This window comes from Acartia tonsa, chromosome 6, assembly GCF_053477335.1.
Source record: "Acartia tonsa isolate MP-2025a chromosome 6, ASM5347733v1, whole genome shotgun sequence".
Classification (NCBI taxonomy): domain Eukaryota; kingdom Metazoa; phylum Arthropoda; class Copepoda; order Calanoida; family Acartiidae; genus Acartia; species Acartia tonsa.
In genome coordinates, this window is record NC_137265.1 from 9,059,538 (window position 1) to 9,075,349 (window position 15,812).

The following is a 15,812-nucleotide window of genomic DNA, read 5'->3' on the forward strand; positions in this document are numbered from 1 at the left end:
TCGAATCACGCAACCTCGACACATTTATTCCTTTTTGTTAAACTTTTCAGGTAAGTTTTATAATGAATTGTACTTTTGAAAAGAAATTAAACTCAATAAAATTAAATTTGAGCATATGAAATAGAATAAAAATTAATCGCATTTCGCTTGATTCTTATTTTAGGCATAAAAATAGGCATATGAAAAATGTGGCTATTTTACTAAAAAAAATCTCAATTTCCATAAAATAAGAATCAATTATTAATCATAATTTTTAATAACCGCTTTTATTTTAATATCTGCGATAAAAATGAAGGAAAGGTTAATTTAAAATATGCATAGTTTATCTTAAATTAATTCTGTGATATTCATATAAATAATAATCAATATTTTAATAATATCATACATCGTGTTCATTATTATAAATGCTTATCTCATAGAAAATAGAGTTTATATTTAAACATGAACGAAAATATATGTACCTAGGAAAATAATTGCTATAAATACTTCTCAAGGTTTAAAATTGTCCGAAGTCGCTAGGTACATATCTACTACGAATCTCTGCTCTCGGAATGAAGAAAAAATCTTTACGCGTGGATTATTAGGAATCCTTGCCTCCGGAGTGAAAGAAAAACCTTTATTTGCTTACAATTTAAAACAAATATCTTGATTTTTTGCGATAATCTTTTAAAAATAATAATAAGAAATTATTTTAAACATTATCATAATAATTTTACATGTTGTGTTCTTTACTTTAATGCATTATCTCATATGAGACTCTGAGAATAACATATTTAAGCAACCGTGAACCATGAAAAAAATACCTCGAAAAATACTTTTTAAAAAATCTATTTTTCTCAATCTAAAAAAATCTGCAAAAATCACTTTGTAGTTAATACACACAGACTTTTGCTTTTCAAAATCATACTTAAAGAAACAAAATCTTTTAAAATCTGCTTTAAAAGTCTAAACAATTTTGTAGAATTTTTGTGCTTAAATATGAACAATAAAATTAGTTGAATAATGAATACTTATTCTTTGCAGAACCTTTTTAGGTTCCCTTCACAAGCTTAATATATAACTTGTAATATTTTTTCTTTAAAGATCATTTTCACATAAATAGTTTATGTTGTAGATTAGATATGTGTGGTTTGAAATTTTTCAATGACTTTCTGGCGGCAACACCCGCCATATTTCCACCCGCCATTTGCAGGCCTCTTACCCTGTGTCGGGCGGCAAGGTTGGCAGCAGCCAAGTCGATTCTTGATTCATGACAGCACCAGGGCAAGTAATAAAAGTGTGACTGTCATAAAACTTAGAATCATCTACCGGCTTTTGTCCGGCCGGAACCGAATTTCTTATTGGCTCTTGCCCAGCTGGAACCGAAACTCCCGTCGGCTCTTGTCCAGCTGGAACCAAAACTCTGATCGGCTCTTGTCCAGCCGGAACCGAAACTCCCGTCGGCTCTTGTCCGGCTGGAACCGAATCATTCAGCGGCTCAATACCCGCCGTAACAATATTCTCTACGGCTACAGTATCGTTACCAATATCATCAGGAATAACTGCAGCACAACTAATATCATTATCAATATTAGCCACGGCAACACCCACCGTAGCCATGTTGTCAACGGCTGCGGCACTAGCAGAACCAAAAGGTTCATCAGCAGCGTTACAAGCAGAACCAACAGGTTCAATAATAGCAACTACGGCAGACCCAACCGGCTCATTATCAACAGCTACGGCAGAACCAACCGGCCACGCACTCTCATCAACAGCTACGGCAGAACCAACCGGCTCATTATCAACAGCTACGGCAGCTTTATATGCAGATTTCTGCTGACCAGCTCCATAGTCAGCACTTGTACAGATAAAACCACTACCAAAAATGGTTCGCCACAACATAGACTGGCCCACTTTCTGGTAGGTTGATGGAAACACGTCAGGATGTGTATTTCCAATGATGATATCTAAGCCTCCACTAATATATGTAAATCTTTCTGGGGGCATCTTAAATATTTCGGCGGCGGTTTCCGGATGGACCGAGCGCATCTCGTTGCCACCTCCGAGGTTAGGCATAACAGCTGCCTCAAATTCTCTCAAATTACCATCCCTGTCCTTCAGATAGAACACCACATTGCGGCAGGATGATTCACTACCGTCAGCAACAGAAATGTTTGTATATCTGCCGGTAGATTTCAGCTTCAACTTGTGGGACATCTTCTCAGATATAAGTGGTAGACTCGCACCAGAATCAAACATGACGGCGGCATGGCAGGCGCCGCCGCCAGGTGCTACAACTGGAACTATTTGCAGCAGGAAGGTACATGTGCTAGGCGCAGAACTTGATTTGTAGACTGCATTCACACTAGCACTAGCCTCATGCAACATACGACTATGATAACCGTCGCAATTATTGGTGCCACAAACACCAAGCTTATCCGATTTATTACACTTGTCAGCAGCATGGCCGTCACACAGGCAGAGTTCACATAACTTCTTCTGCTGGACAACTTTCTTTCGGTCAACAACATCCATCTTCTTAAATGTGGGACAACGGAAAATAGGATGTTTATCCTCGCAATTTTCAATAGGACATGCACTATTCCATTTGGAAGTTTTGTCCTTTCCAGCCCATCCATTCTCATTGTCACTGCGGCCAGACACTTGCGCGGCGGCAGCTCTGTCACGATTTCTCTTGCCGGCGCTAGTGTCATAGGACATATCACCGGCCAACATGGCACCCCTGGTCCTCTCCAGCAGTTCTACAATCTTCTGGATGTTTGGTTGGTTCATGCTACCTAGCTCCATCATAATTTTGTCTCTCAAATTTTCAGGGCACTTGTCTTTAAAAATATGAATAAGAGTTAGGTGATTGTAATCCTTAGCTGCAGAACCAACGATGGTTTCTACCTCCTGCATCATGCTCTTGAAGGTAGCGATTGCGCTAACCACGTCCACAGGTTTATCCACAGGTTTCATCTTGTTCAGCTTAGTTAAAATCCTCATGAACCGGCGAGTGTTTGATAAAAACAACTGATCAAGAAACGCCCATTGTTCATTATGATCTCTAATCGCTGACACTTGCTTGCGTAGTTCCGGGTTGGTTATCACCTTCTCCATACACAACATCAGACTTAACCTCTGGTCAGCAAATCCATAACCAGAGCATAGATCCTTAAAGACCTGTTTAAAGTTTGGGTAATCCGTGTCAGTACCGTCGAACGACGGCAACAAACTGTTGTCCCAGCGCCCATACTGCGGGTTGGAACTCCGAATATCCACGGCAGACATACTTCTGGAGAGCATGGCAGGTGTCCCACTCTCATCCAGGTTAGATGAACGACGTTCCATCTCTCTAAGCCTTCGGTACATATCACGTACTTCTTGGCGCAACTCCACGGAAATTTTAAGCACTCCCATGTCCATCTTCACCTTCTCAATGACGTCGAGGTTCCTGGCGACAGTGCTTGACCTCGCGTCGTCTGAATCATTGTCAAGCCAGTACAGAATTTTTGTACACTGCTCCAACGACGCATAAACTTTATCTGCAACAGTTTTCTGCTCACTAGCTTCATCCAAATCACGCTTGAACTCGCGCAGCTCACTAGTCTCCACGGCAGGTTTTAGACTTTTTATTAGGTCAGATTGGTCCTTGACCTCACTAAAAATGTCACGAATTGATTTTACAGTCACATTTTCACATGAACTAAAACTTTGGCAGGCTTTTAGATTGTCATAAAACACTTTTAACTGTTCGTCAAACACTTCTAGCCTTTCACTGCCAATAGCGATAGCTCGCTCAATTTTCTGCTTTTTTGTTAGTGGCATATTGATTCACTAGGTAATTATTTCACAGAAAAATTGTCAATGTTTTTTTTCATCAATACACTATATGCTATTGATCTATTGAAGAATGCTAACGCCTATTCTTCAGATTCTTTGAAGAATGCTAATGCCTATTCTTCAGAACCATTTGAAATTGCTTGTGCAGCTCCTTCAACCATCAGGTTATTTGAAATTCGCTTGTGCAGCTCCTTCAAACTCCAATCATTTGAAACAAAATGTGTTTATATTGACTGACACTGTTGACCTCACACAGCCTACAATAACCGGAAATGGGAAGAAACAAACAAGCTACAAGACTTCCTCTCATCAAAGGTAGGAGCTTTTAACGTTTTTAAATAAAGTACACAAATACACCCAAACCCCCTTAAAAGTAGGATGAAAATAGGGTAGGGGGTGTAGTTTGTTTATTACATTAGGTAAGGTTAAGTTAGGTTGTACTGGGTAAAGGGTAGCTCCATATGGTTAGAGCCTCCCTTTACATCTGACTATAATATATGAAAATATTCTCCTTGAATATATATCTCTCTATAATAATTTAGACCTTTTTTACTTTAACATTTTTTATCTTTATGATTGTTAATCTATCTATCCATCTATTCCAAGTTTTGGTAAAATTATAATTATTTAAATTTGGGTAAATTTATAAGTCTTAGTATTCGCGGAAAACTGTCTGTAATAAAATGCAATAGATATGAAAATCGTTTTAAAATCATTAAAAATCAGCGAAAACGAGATCTGAAATTTGCGTCACCTTTCGAATATGACGCATGACCGCTACGACCGCGAGATGTGGCAATAAATTGTCCACTATCATCTATTTATTTATTTACCTACCTATGATGTTCTCTGTCTAACTTTTATAATGTCTGTCTATTTATCTATTATCTATTATGAACTAATTTTTTGGAAATATAAGAACGGTTTAAATCAATTAAAAGTTGTAATAATTATTCTATAAAAAAGGAGATGTATTGAGAGAGATGAAGTCTTGGAACATTTTGAAAACCAGGGGCCTTTGCCTCAAGAGGTATATTTACATCTTTTATTACCTAGAGATGCCCCCACTCCACCACTATTTTTAACTAGTTAAAAAAATTGGCGGGGGGATTTTTTGTGTCCCACCCCCAAGAAAATAGCCTAAAACCACCACAGGACCAGTAGAATCCAATCGGTTCAGTGTTTACCAAGATCTTAAGGGACAGACGGGCAGACAGACAGACATGGTTCTACTTTGTATTGTAGATTAAAGACATTAAAGTAACATGTATGATTTTTTTTGTTAAAGAATCCTTAGATCAAGGAGCATATATTTTAAAAATGTTTTGTCTACAGGTCTGTTGGGCAGGCTACAAAATTAAAAAAGGACGTATACAGAGACATGAATTTTTCAGCTGCTATTTATGATAGAGGATATTTTTTGGGAACATTTAGCTGATCAACCAACGTTTATTATACAAATTATTGTCTGTTGGTTTATTAGTCAGGTTACAAAAATGTATAAATAAATGGTGTATTATAAATTCTAATTTTATTATATGGTTTAGGATGTACAAGATGAAATAAACTGTGGAGGATGGCAGGAATCGAAAAAGGTCAGAGCACCAAGAAAAAACAGAAGAAAGAAGTAAGAAATGATGCCACTTTTACCACTAGCAAAAATACAGCCACTGTGTGGGTGTGTTTTTGTCAATTTCGCTTTTAGCTGTATTTTTGGCAATATTTTTGGGTATAGTCCTTTCCATGACATCGCTCCATATGGGGCGATGATTTTCTATAGCTCCTTCAAGGAGCTATAGCATAGCCTCTTATCATATGGAGCGATGTGATAGCCCCTTTTAAGGAGCGTTCATATCGCCTCTTATGATAAGAGGCTATGCTATAGCTCCTTCATGGCCTCTTAATAGCTCCTTTGAAGGGGCGTTAATATCGCCTCTTATGATAAGAGGCTATACTATAGCCCCATGATGGCTCCTTCATAGCCTCTCCATCGCCCCTCCATAGTCCTTTACCTCCAGTGCCCCTTCATCGCTCCTTCATCGCCCCTACATCGCTCCTTCATCTCTCCTTCTTGAAATTTATATTAAATTGTACTTTGATGGCCCCTACATCGCCCCTACATCGCCCCTACATCGCTCCTTCATCTCTAATTCTTGAATTTTATATTACATTGTACTTTGATGGCCCCTACATCGCTCCTCCATCGCCCCTACATCGCTCATACATCGCCCCTACATCGCTCCTTCATCTCTCCTTCTTGAAATTTATATTACATTGTACTTTGATGGCCCCTACATCGCTCCTCCATCGCCCCTTCATCGCTCCTCCATCGCCCCTACATCGCTCCTTCATCTCTCCTTCTTGAAATTTATATTACATTGTACTTTGATGGCCCCTACATCGCTCCTCCATGGCCCCTTCATCGCTCCTACATCGCCCCTACATCGCTCCTTCATCTCTCCTTCTTGAAATTTATATTACATTGTACTTTGATGGCCCCTACATCGCTCCTCCATTGCCCCTTCATCGCTCCTACATCGCCCCTACATCGCTCCTTCATCTCTCCTTCTTGAAATTTATATTAAATTGTACTTTGATGGCCCCTACATCGCTCCTACATCGCTCCTTCATCGCTCCTACATCGCCCCTTCATCGCTCCTTCTCCAAATTTATATTACATTGTACTTTGATGGCCCCTACATCGCCCCTCCATCGCTCCTACATCGCCCCTCCATCGCTCCTTCATCGCTCCTTCTCCAAATTTATATTACATTGTACTTTGTAGCCCCTACAACGCCCCTCCATCGCTCCTACATTGCCCCTCCATCGCTCCTACATCGCTCCTTCATCGCTCCTTCTCTAAATTTATATTAAATTGTACTGTGATGGCCCCTACATCGCTCCTACATCGCTCCTTTATCGCTCCTACATCGCCCCTTCATCGCTCCTTCTCCAAATTTATATTACATTGCAACTTGATGGCCCCTACATCGCTCCTACATCGCTCCTCCATCGCCCCTTCATCGCTCCTTCTCCAAATTTATATAACATTGCAACTTGATGGCCCCTACATCGCTGCTACATCGCTCCTCCATCGCTCCTCCATCGCTCCTCCATCGCTCCTACATCGCCCCTTCATCGCTCCTTCCACAAATTTATATTACATTGTACTTTGATGGCCCCTACATCTCTCCTCCATCGCTCCTCCATCGCCCCATCGCCCCTTAATAGCCCCTTACCTTAATTTATATAAAAAAGCCCCTACATAGCCTCTCCATCGCCCCTTAATAGCTCCTTACCTTAATTTTTATAACATAGCCCCTACATAGCCTCTCCATCGCCCCTTAATAGCCCCTTATCTTAATTTATATAACAAAGCCCCTACATAGCCTCTCCATCGCCCCTAATAGCCCCTTACCTTTATTTATATAACAAAGCTCCTACATAGCCTCTCCATTGCCCCTTAATAGTCCCTTACCTTAATTTATATAACATAGCTCCAACATAGCCTCTCCATCGCCCCTTAAAAGCCCATTACCTTAATTTATATAACATAGCCCCTACATAGCCTCTCCATCGCCCCTTACCTTAATTTATATAACATAGCCCCTACATAGCCTCTCCATCGCCCCTTAATAGCTCCTTACCTTAATTTATATAATCCTTACCTTAATATATATAACATAGCCCCTACATAGCCTCTCCATCGCCCCTTAATAGCCCCTTACCTTAATTTATATAACATAGCCTCTACATAGCCTCTCCATCGCCCCTTAATAGCCCCTTACCTTAATTTATATAACATAGCCCTACATAGCCTCTCCATCGCCCCTTAATAGCCCCTTACCTTAATTTATATAGCATAGCCCCTACATAGCCTCTCCATCGCCCCTTAATAGCCTCTTACCTTAATTTATATAATCCTTACCTTAATATATATAACATAGCCCCTACATAGCCTCTCCATCGCCCCTAAATAGCCCCTTACCCTAATTTATATAACATAGCCCCTACATAGCCTCTCCATCGCCCCTTAATAGCTCCTTACCTTAATTTATATAACATAGCCCCTACATAGCCTCTCCATCGCCCCTTAATAGCCCCTTACCTTAATTTATATAACATAGCCCTACATAGCCTCTCCATCGCCCCTTAATAGCCCCTTACCTTAATTTATATAGCATAGCCCCTACATAGCCTCTCCATCGCCCCTTAATAGCCTCTTACCTTAATTTATATAATCCTTACCTTAATATATATAACATAGCCCCTACATAGCCTCTCCATCGCCCCTAAATAGCCCTTTACCCTAATTTATATAACATAGCCCCTACATAGCCTCTCCATCGCCCCTTAATAGCCCCTTACCTTAATTTATATAACATAGCCTCTACATAGCCTCTCCATCGCCCCTTAATAGCCCCTTACCTTAATTTATATAACATAGCCCTACATAGCCTCTCCATCGCCCCTTAATATCCCCTTACCTTAATTTATATAGCATAGCCCCTACATAGCCTCTCCATCGCCCCTTAATAGCCTCTTACCTTAATTTATATAATCCTTACCTTAATATATATAACATAGCCCCTACATAGCCTCTCCATCGCCCCTAAATAGCCCCTTACCCTAATTTATATAACATAGCCCCTACATAGCCTCTCCATCGCCCCTTAATAGCTCCTTACCTTAATTTATATAACATAGCCCCTACATAGCCTCTCCATCGCCCCTTAATAGCCCCTTACCTTAATTTATATAACATAGCCCTACATAGCCTCTCCATCGCCCCTTAATAGCCCCTTAATTTATATAGCATAGCCCCTACATAGCCTCTCCATCGCCCCTTAATAGCCTCTTACCTTAATTTATATAATCCTTACCTTAATATATATAACATAGCCCCTACATAGCCTCTCCATCGCCCCTAAATAGCCCCTTACCCTAATTTATATAACATAGCCCCTACATAGCCTCTCCATCGCCCCTTAATAGCCCCTTACCTTAATTTATATAACATAGCCTCTACATAGCCTCTCCATCGCCCCTTAATAGCCCCTTACCTTAATTTATATAACATAGCCCTACATAGCCTCTCCATCGCCCCTTAATAGCCCCTTACCTTAATTTATATAGCATAGCCCCTACATAGCCTCTCCATCGCCCCTTAATAGCCTCTTACCTTAATTTATATAATCCTTACCTTAATATATATAACATAGCCCCTACATAGCCTCTCCATCGCCCCTAAATAGCCCCTTACCCTAATTTATATAACATAGCCCCTACATAGCCTCTCCATCGCCCCTTAATAGCTCCTTACCTTAATTTATATAACATAGCCCCTACATAGCCTCTCCATCGCCCCTTAATAGCCCCTTACCTTAATTTATATAACATAGCCCTACATAGCCTCTCCATCGCCCCTTAATAGCCCCTTACCTTAATTTATATAGCATAGCCCCTACATAGCCTCTCCATCGCCCCTTAATAGCCTCTTACCTTAATTTATATAATCCTTACCTTAATATATATAACATAGCCCCTACATAGCCTCTCCATCGCCCCTAAATAGCCCCTTACCCTAATTTATATAACATAGCCCCTACATAGCCTCTCCATCGCCCCTTAATAGCCCCTTACCTTAATTTATATAACATAGCCTCTACATAGCCTCTCCATCGCCCCTTAATAGCCCCTTACCTTAATTTATATAACATAGCCCTACATAGCCTCTCCATCGCCCCTTAATAGCCCCTTACCTTAATTTATATAGCATAGCCCCTACATAGCCTCTCCATCGCCCCTTAATAGCCTCTTACCTTAATTTATATAATCCTTACCTTAATATATATAACATAGCCCCTACATAGCCTCTCCATCGCCCCTTAATAGCCCCTTACCTTAATTTATATAACATAGCCTCTACATAGCCTCTCCATCGCCCCTTAATAGCCCCTTACCTTAATTTATATAACATAGCCCTACATAGCCTCTCCATCGCCCCTTAATAGCCCCTTACCTTAATTTATATAGCATAGCCCCTACATAGCCTCTCCATCGCCCCTTAATAGCCTCTTACCTTAATTTATATAATCCTTACCTTAATATATATAACATAGCCCCTACATAGCCTCTCCATCGCCCCTAAATAGCCCCTTACCCTAATTTATATAACATAGCCCCTACATAGCCTCTCCATCGCCCCTAAATAGCCCCTTACCCTAATTTATATAACATAGCCCCTACATAGCCTCTCCATCGCCCCTTAATAGCCCCTTACCTTAATTATGTAACATAGCCCCTACATAGCCTCTCAATCGCCCCTTAATAGCCTCTTACCTTAATTTATATAACATAGCCCCTATATAGCCTCTCCATCGCCCCTTAATAGCCCCTTACCCTAATCTATATAACATAGCCCCTACAAAGCCTCTCCATCGCCCCTTAATAGCCCCTTACCTTAATCTATATAACAAAGCTCCTACATAGCCTCTCCATCGCCCCATAATAGCCTCTTACCTTAATTATGTAACATAGCCCCTACATAGCCTCTCCATCGCCCCTTAATATCCCCTTACCTTAATTATATAACATAGCTCCTACATAGCCTCCCCATCGCCCCTTAATAGCCCCTTACCCGATTTTATATAACATAGCCCCTAAATAGCCTCTCCATCGCCCCTTAATAGCCCCTTACCTTAATTTATATAACATAGCCCCTACATAGCCTCTCCATCGCCCCTTAATAGTCCTTTACCTTAATTTATATAAATAGCCCCTATATAGCCTCTCCATCGCCCCTTAATAGCCAATTTATATAACATAGCCGCTACATAGCCTCTCCATCGCCCCTTAATAGCTCCTTACCTTAATTTATATAACATAGCCTCTCCATCGCCCCTTAATAGCCCTCCATCGCCACTTAAAAGCCCCTTACCTTAATTTATATAACATAGCCTCTACATAGCCTCTCCATCGCCCCTTAATAGCCCCTTATATCCTCCTTCAAAACAGTTATACACCTTCCCAGGATCTATTGGAAGCTACCCTATAAAGGAGAACCATATTGGTTCTGCAGTTAGCGATCTTCTTTGATACATACAGACAATGATCCTGTTACTTTTTATAAGGATTAAAAATAAAATGGCCTAAAGCCATCTCATTACCCATAGGAAGCTTCACTGTAAAGGGGAACCATGTCGGTTTAGTGGTTAGCAAGGTACAGACAGACATACATACAGACAAAGATCCTGTTACTTTATTATAAGGATTAAAATAAAATAGTTATTAACCTCCCCAGGACCTATGAGAAGCTACCCTATTAAGGAGAACGATCTCAGGACCTATAGGAATCTTCACTGTAAAGGAGAACCATATTGGTTCAGCGGTTAGCAAGATCCTTCGGTACAGACAGACATTCATACATACAGACAAAGATTCTGTTAATTTATTTTAAGAAATACAGATAAAATTGTTATAAACCTTTCCAGGCCTAAAACCATCTCAGGACCTAATTTCTGCCGTTGACAACTCGAGTTAAGTTACTATATTATTTTTACAATGTTTAACTTATCTGTTATTATTGGCTGACGAAAAGTTTGGGCAAAAAAAAAATTTATTCTTCAATGAAATATCTCTCCAGTATAATTTTGCCAAGTGCTAATTTATTAAGAATAAAGTTTGCCACAAATTTACCAAAAAATCTCATTGTCATTTCGCCAGGGAGGATTAGGATAGTTCCCAAAGTGTTATAAGTTGGCTTATCCAAGAGTGCTGTCTAGTCTCCAAAGTTTTATAATACCGTTTTCTTATTCGTTAGATTAACAACCTTGGGGACTTTTTATTGTTTTGTGATTGTTTAGTTCATTAAGTTGAGTGTCTAAATGTTTCAACCACTAATTCTAAACTAAAGAAGGGGTAATTTTGTGAATCATCAATGGGAATAATTAATATATAAACATACATATATATACAGTGTTTTTTTTTATGAGAGCATTTTTGAAAGCAATTTTACCCTACTTATAGTTATCAGAATTTAATGATTAATGGCTTATTCTCTTCGTTTTTTATAACCATTAACAGAAAAGCAAAAAAATATTTCAGTTTTTATTTAAAAAGTACAGTAAATTCAAAATTTCAAAACATGGGTGTCAACATCTAAAATAGTTATTTCTCGCATCGTATTATAAACGGCTTTCCGCGGATATAGAAAGTACAATTATGAGATTAAAACTAGTTTTTTTAGCCCCGAGGTGCAGAAGGCACCGGCTAAAAAAACTGGGTTTAATCTTATGATTGTACATATCTATATTCGTAGAAAGCTGGATATAATACGATGCTAGACATAGTTTTTTCGTATGGATGAGAACCGGTTCCTATCCACCGGATTCAAATGAATACGAGAAATGGTTTTAGCGCATTTTTCTTATGCTCAAATCTTCTACCCTTTCCAAGAATGGAGGGAGTATATTGGGGGGCCAGTATTCCCTCCCTGGTTGAGATATGGCCTTCAAATTTCAAAATGTTCTAGTACATGTCACAAGTAGTATCTATATAAATTTTTAGCTCAATATCTCAACTTTGAAGCGTTTTGCAGCCATTCTTGCAAAGGTAGATTATAAGAAAAATGCACTAAAACCATTTTTAGATGTTGACACCTAAGTTTTAAATTTTTTAATTTACTGTACTTTTTGAATAAAAACTGAAATATTTTTTGCTTTTCTATTAAAGGTTATAAAAAAGAAGAGAATAAGCCATTAATCATTAAATTCTAATAACTATAAGTAAGGTAAAATTGCTTTCAAAAAAGTTCTCATAAAAAAACACACTGTATATATGTATATATATCATTTTATCGACAATCGTCTTATCCCTGTAGATCTCTGATTATCAGAGCATTTTTGAAATATTTGCTGCTTATTTTTTGGCTGCCTTTGGCAAAATAATTTTTTTTCATAAAAAATGTATACAAAATTATCGTATTAATTTGGTAAATATATCATTGCACTTGAATTATTTTTAAGTCACTAACGGCTAATCCCATAGATGACCCTAGGAGTACTTTAATGAATAGATGTGGTGGAGAGGGGGGGGAGGGGGAAGGTTAAGAATTTAAGGGAAGTGATACCTTCCGGGGGCTGAAAGTGTTAGTCCCCTCCCCAAAATGAAAACTTTTCCTGCGAGTAAAATAAGCTTCAATGTAAAGGAGAAGCATATCGGTTCAGTTGATACTGATAAACATCCTGTTACTTTAATGTAAATATTAGTTTAAGGATAGTCTGTATAATCTCAGGGATAAAGGAAACATTAGGCAATTTTTACAATAGTCTCCAAAGTTTTATAATGAAGTTTTCTTATTCGTTGGCTCAAAACTTTGGGGACTTTTGTCATATTTTGGTTGTAGTGTTGCAATTTTGTGTATCGTTATTAGGGATGGATAAAAATTTATCGGCCATTGTCTTATTCCTTTAGATCCTTGGTATAATCAACTGAATAACAGTTCCAACAACAAAAATTAAGATATTGCTTCGCTTTTTATGGACAAATATCCTGTTATTTTATTATAAGGAAAAAAAATAAACTATCTTAAAATCATCTCAGTACTCAGCGGTTAGCAAGATCCTACGGTATAGACAGACAGACATACATCATATCGGTTTAGCAGCAAACGAGATCCTTTGCTACAGACAAAAAAAAACTTTGTATATCGACTAGCGGCTACGCCCCCAGCATCTATTGGCTCTGTATTCAAAGGGGAATGAATAAAAGCCTAAAGCCTTCCCAGGACTTAAAATAGAATAGCCTAAAACCATCCCTCGACTTAAAATAAAATAGCCTAAAGCCATTACAAGACAAATATTAAGCTTACCTGAAATAGAAAGCCCAATCTGTTTAGTAGTTATTGAGATCTTAAGTTTCAGAACAGAAAGCCTTACTAACGTGGACAAACACAGGATATTTCGGACAAATGTCGGAGTGGACATTATATAAGTAAAACGCAGAAGTGTCTATAATATCTTAAAAATTAGGTTTCAACAACATTTGTTTAGTTATTTCTACACAGGTTAGGTTAGGTTAAGATATAAATATACAAATAAGCCCCCTGCAGGGGTTAGGCATATAAAAAAACATATTTGACAGTTGTAAACAATGTGAGAAAAAAATATGTTTTAGTTTAATGAAATGTTCTATCTGTTTCAAACCTTTGCCTTTCGATAGAACTTACCTACTTTGGAAAACTGTTAGACTGATTTTAAAATTTCAGTCTGTGAGAAAAGATATTCAAGATTTTTTTTTGTTTTGAAAGATTTTTATCTTATAAATAAAATAAAAGACACTCCTGCGTTTTACATAAGCAATGTCCACTCCGACGATTGTCCCATTCCTAGGTTTGTCCACTCCAACGTTTGTTTATGTTTTACTACTTTATATAATAGGATAATATGTATTCTTCTTTTATATTTCTCTTTTCTTATTCACTTGCAGCTGCGCTCTTTTTAATGTAAGGAGGCAGAAAAATAGCCTAAACCAATTAGGGGCTTAAATCTGAAAATGAAAAAGCAAAAAACCATCCCATGACCTATGTGAAGCTTCCCTTAAATGGAGAATTTAGTCAGTTTATGAAATTTTTAAGCTTCAGACCAAAAAAAATACTTTTTTTGTTAAAAGAGAGACTTTTCTACAATTAGGGCTAGTCCTTTCGTCATTGCTCTTCTCATTAAGTTAAGCATGTGGTTTTCTCTGCTATTGTTAAAGATAGACTGTTGAGATTTTTAGTGAATATTCCCATGACATAAGTATATCCAGTCTATAAATTATTTTGTCTGTCTCTCAATTATGCTTCAAAAGACTTAGGTTTCGTGATAATCTTTGAGTAATAGCATATTCTCTTAAAGTCTGCTCTATAACTTACTTTGTCTGTTTGTCCATTATATGATCCTTATTCAATATTCTATTTAACTAAAAAATTTCATTCTCTTAGTTTATTTTTTTTCTTTATTTCATTATGTTATTATATTATTTATATTTATTTTATTAATTCATTATATTTTCATTACAATTTTCCTTTTTAAATGCGAAACTTTTCTATAGTAAGGATTGGTTTGTCCGTACGTCCAAACGGTTAGACGACATTTTCTTTAATTTAGACATGTTATAAATATCCTATCGATTTCAAACTTTGCAGAATGATTTCTATAACAGTTGGGTACAATACTATATTCATTACTAGAAAGTATGTACGTCCATTTTTTTGTATAATATCATTGTCCCATTCATCTGGGTTTTGGAGTAATGTTTCTTAGGACAACAAGGTTTAGTATTATAATCAAATACTAAAAATAAAATTATGCCCTTTTACTATATTCTATACTAGCAGATTCGCCCCTAGCCTCAGGGGCTTTGCCCCAAGAGGTGATAAAATTTTTTTTTGGCGAAATTCGTAATAGGACCAAGAAAATCTTCAGCAAAAAAAAAAATGGGGGGGGATTTTTTTGTTTTTGGGGGGGTTGGGGGTATCCCACCCCCCAAGAAAATAGCCTAAAACCACCACAGGACCAGTAGGTATATTCCCTGAATAGTAGAATATAATCGGTCCAGTGGTTACCGAGATCTTAAGGGACTGACAGACGGACAGACAGACGGACAGACAGACGGACAGACAGACAGACGGATGGACAGACATCATTCTACTTTGTATTATAGATTTACGCTAATTTTAACAAAATTTATGTTTGACCTCCTGATTTTAGAGCTTTGCTTTTGTGAATGTTGTTATCCTTGTTATCTTGCTTTTTTTTCCTTTTTCATAACCTATTATATAAAGTAGTAATCTTTTTTTTGTCTGTAGAAAAGCTAACCGCTGAACCTATATGGTTCTCCTTTACAGTGAAGCTTCTTTTAAGCTCATAGAGGGTTTATAATTATTTCGAGGGAGGGTATCTTCACCCTCCCAGAAAATTCACCCCAAGAAAAATATTACCCCATCC

General features: G+C 37.9%; 2 protein-coding genes across 3 annotated transcripts in view; one reads left to right on the top strand and one right to left on the bottom strand.

Moving 5' to 3' along the window:
* Window positions 1–15,812, bottom strand: part of LOC145321760 (isovaleryl-CoA dehydrogenase, mitochondrial-like) — an 85,772-nt gene that overhangs the window by 46,687 nt on the left and 23,273 nt on the right. The gene's annotated exons all lie outside the window — the stretch shown is intronic.
* On the top strand, window positions 3,926–5,543 carry LOC145321752 (uncharacterized). Its single transcript, XM_080163323.1, has 3 exons — window positions 3,926–4,137; window positions 4,789–4,852; window positions 5,370–5,543. The coding sequence occupies exons 1-3, from the start codon at window positions 3,926–3,928 to the stop codon at window positions 5,451–5,453; spliced, it is 360 nt and encodes a 119-aa protein (XP_080019449.1). The 3' UTR covers window positions 5,454–5,543.

What these genes read in the sequence shown, in the direction of transcription:
- LOC145321752 (XM_080163323.1), top strand. Translation starts at nt 3,926, where the DNA reads ATGCTAATGCCTATTCTTCAGAACCATTTGAAATTGCTTGTGCAGCTC. An exon ending in AAGACTTCCTCTCATCAAAG is followed by an intron (nt 4,138 to 4,788) that starts GTAGGAGCTTTT and finishes TCTATAAAAAAG; the next exon opens with GAGATGTATTGAGAGAGATG. An exon ending in AGGGGCCTTTGCCTCAAGAG is followed by an intron (nt 4,853 to 5,369) that starts GTATATTTACAT and finishes TATATGGTTTAG; the next exon opens with GATGTACAAGATGAAATAAA.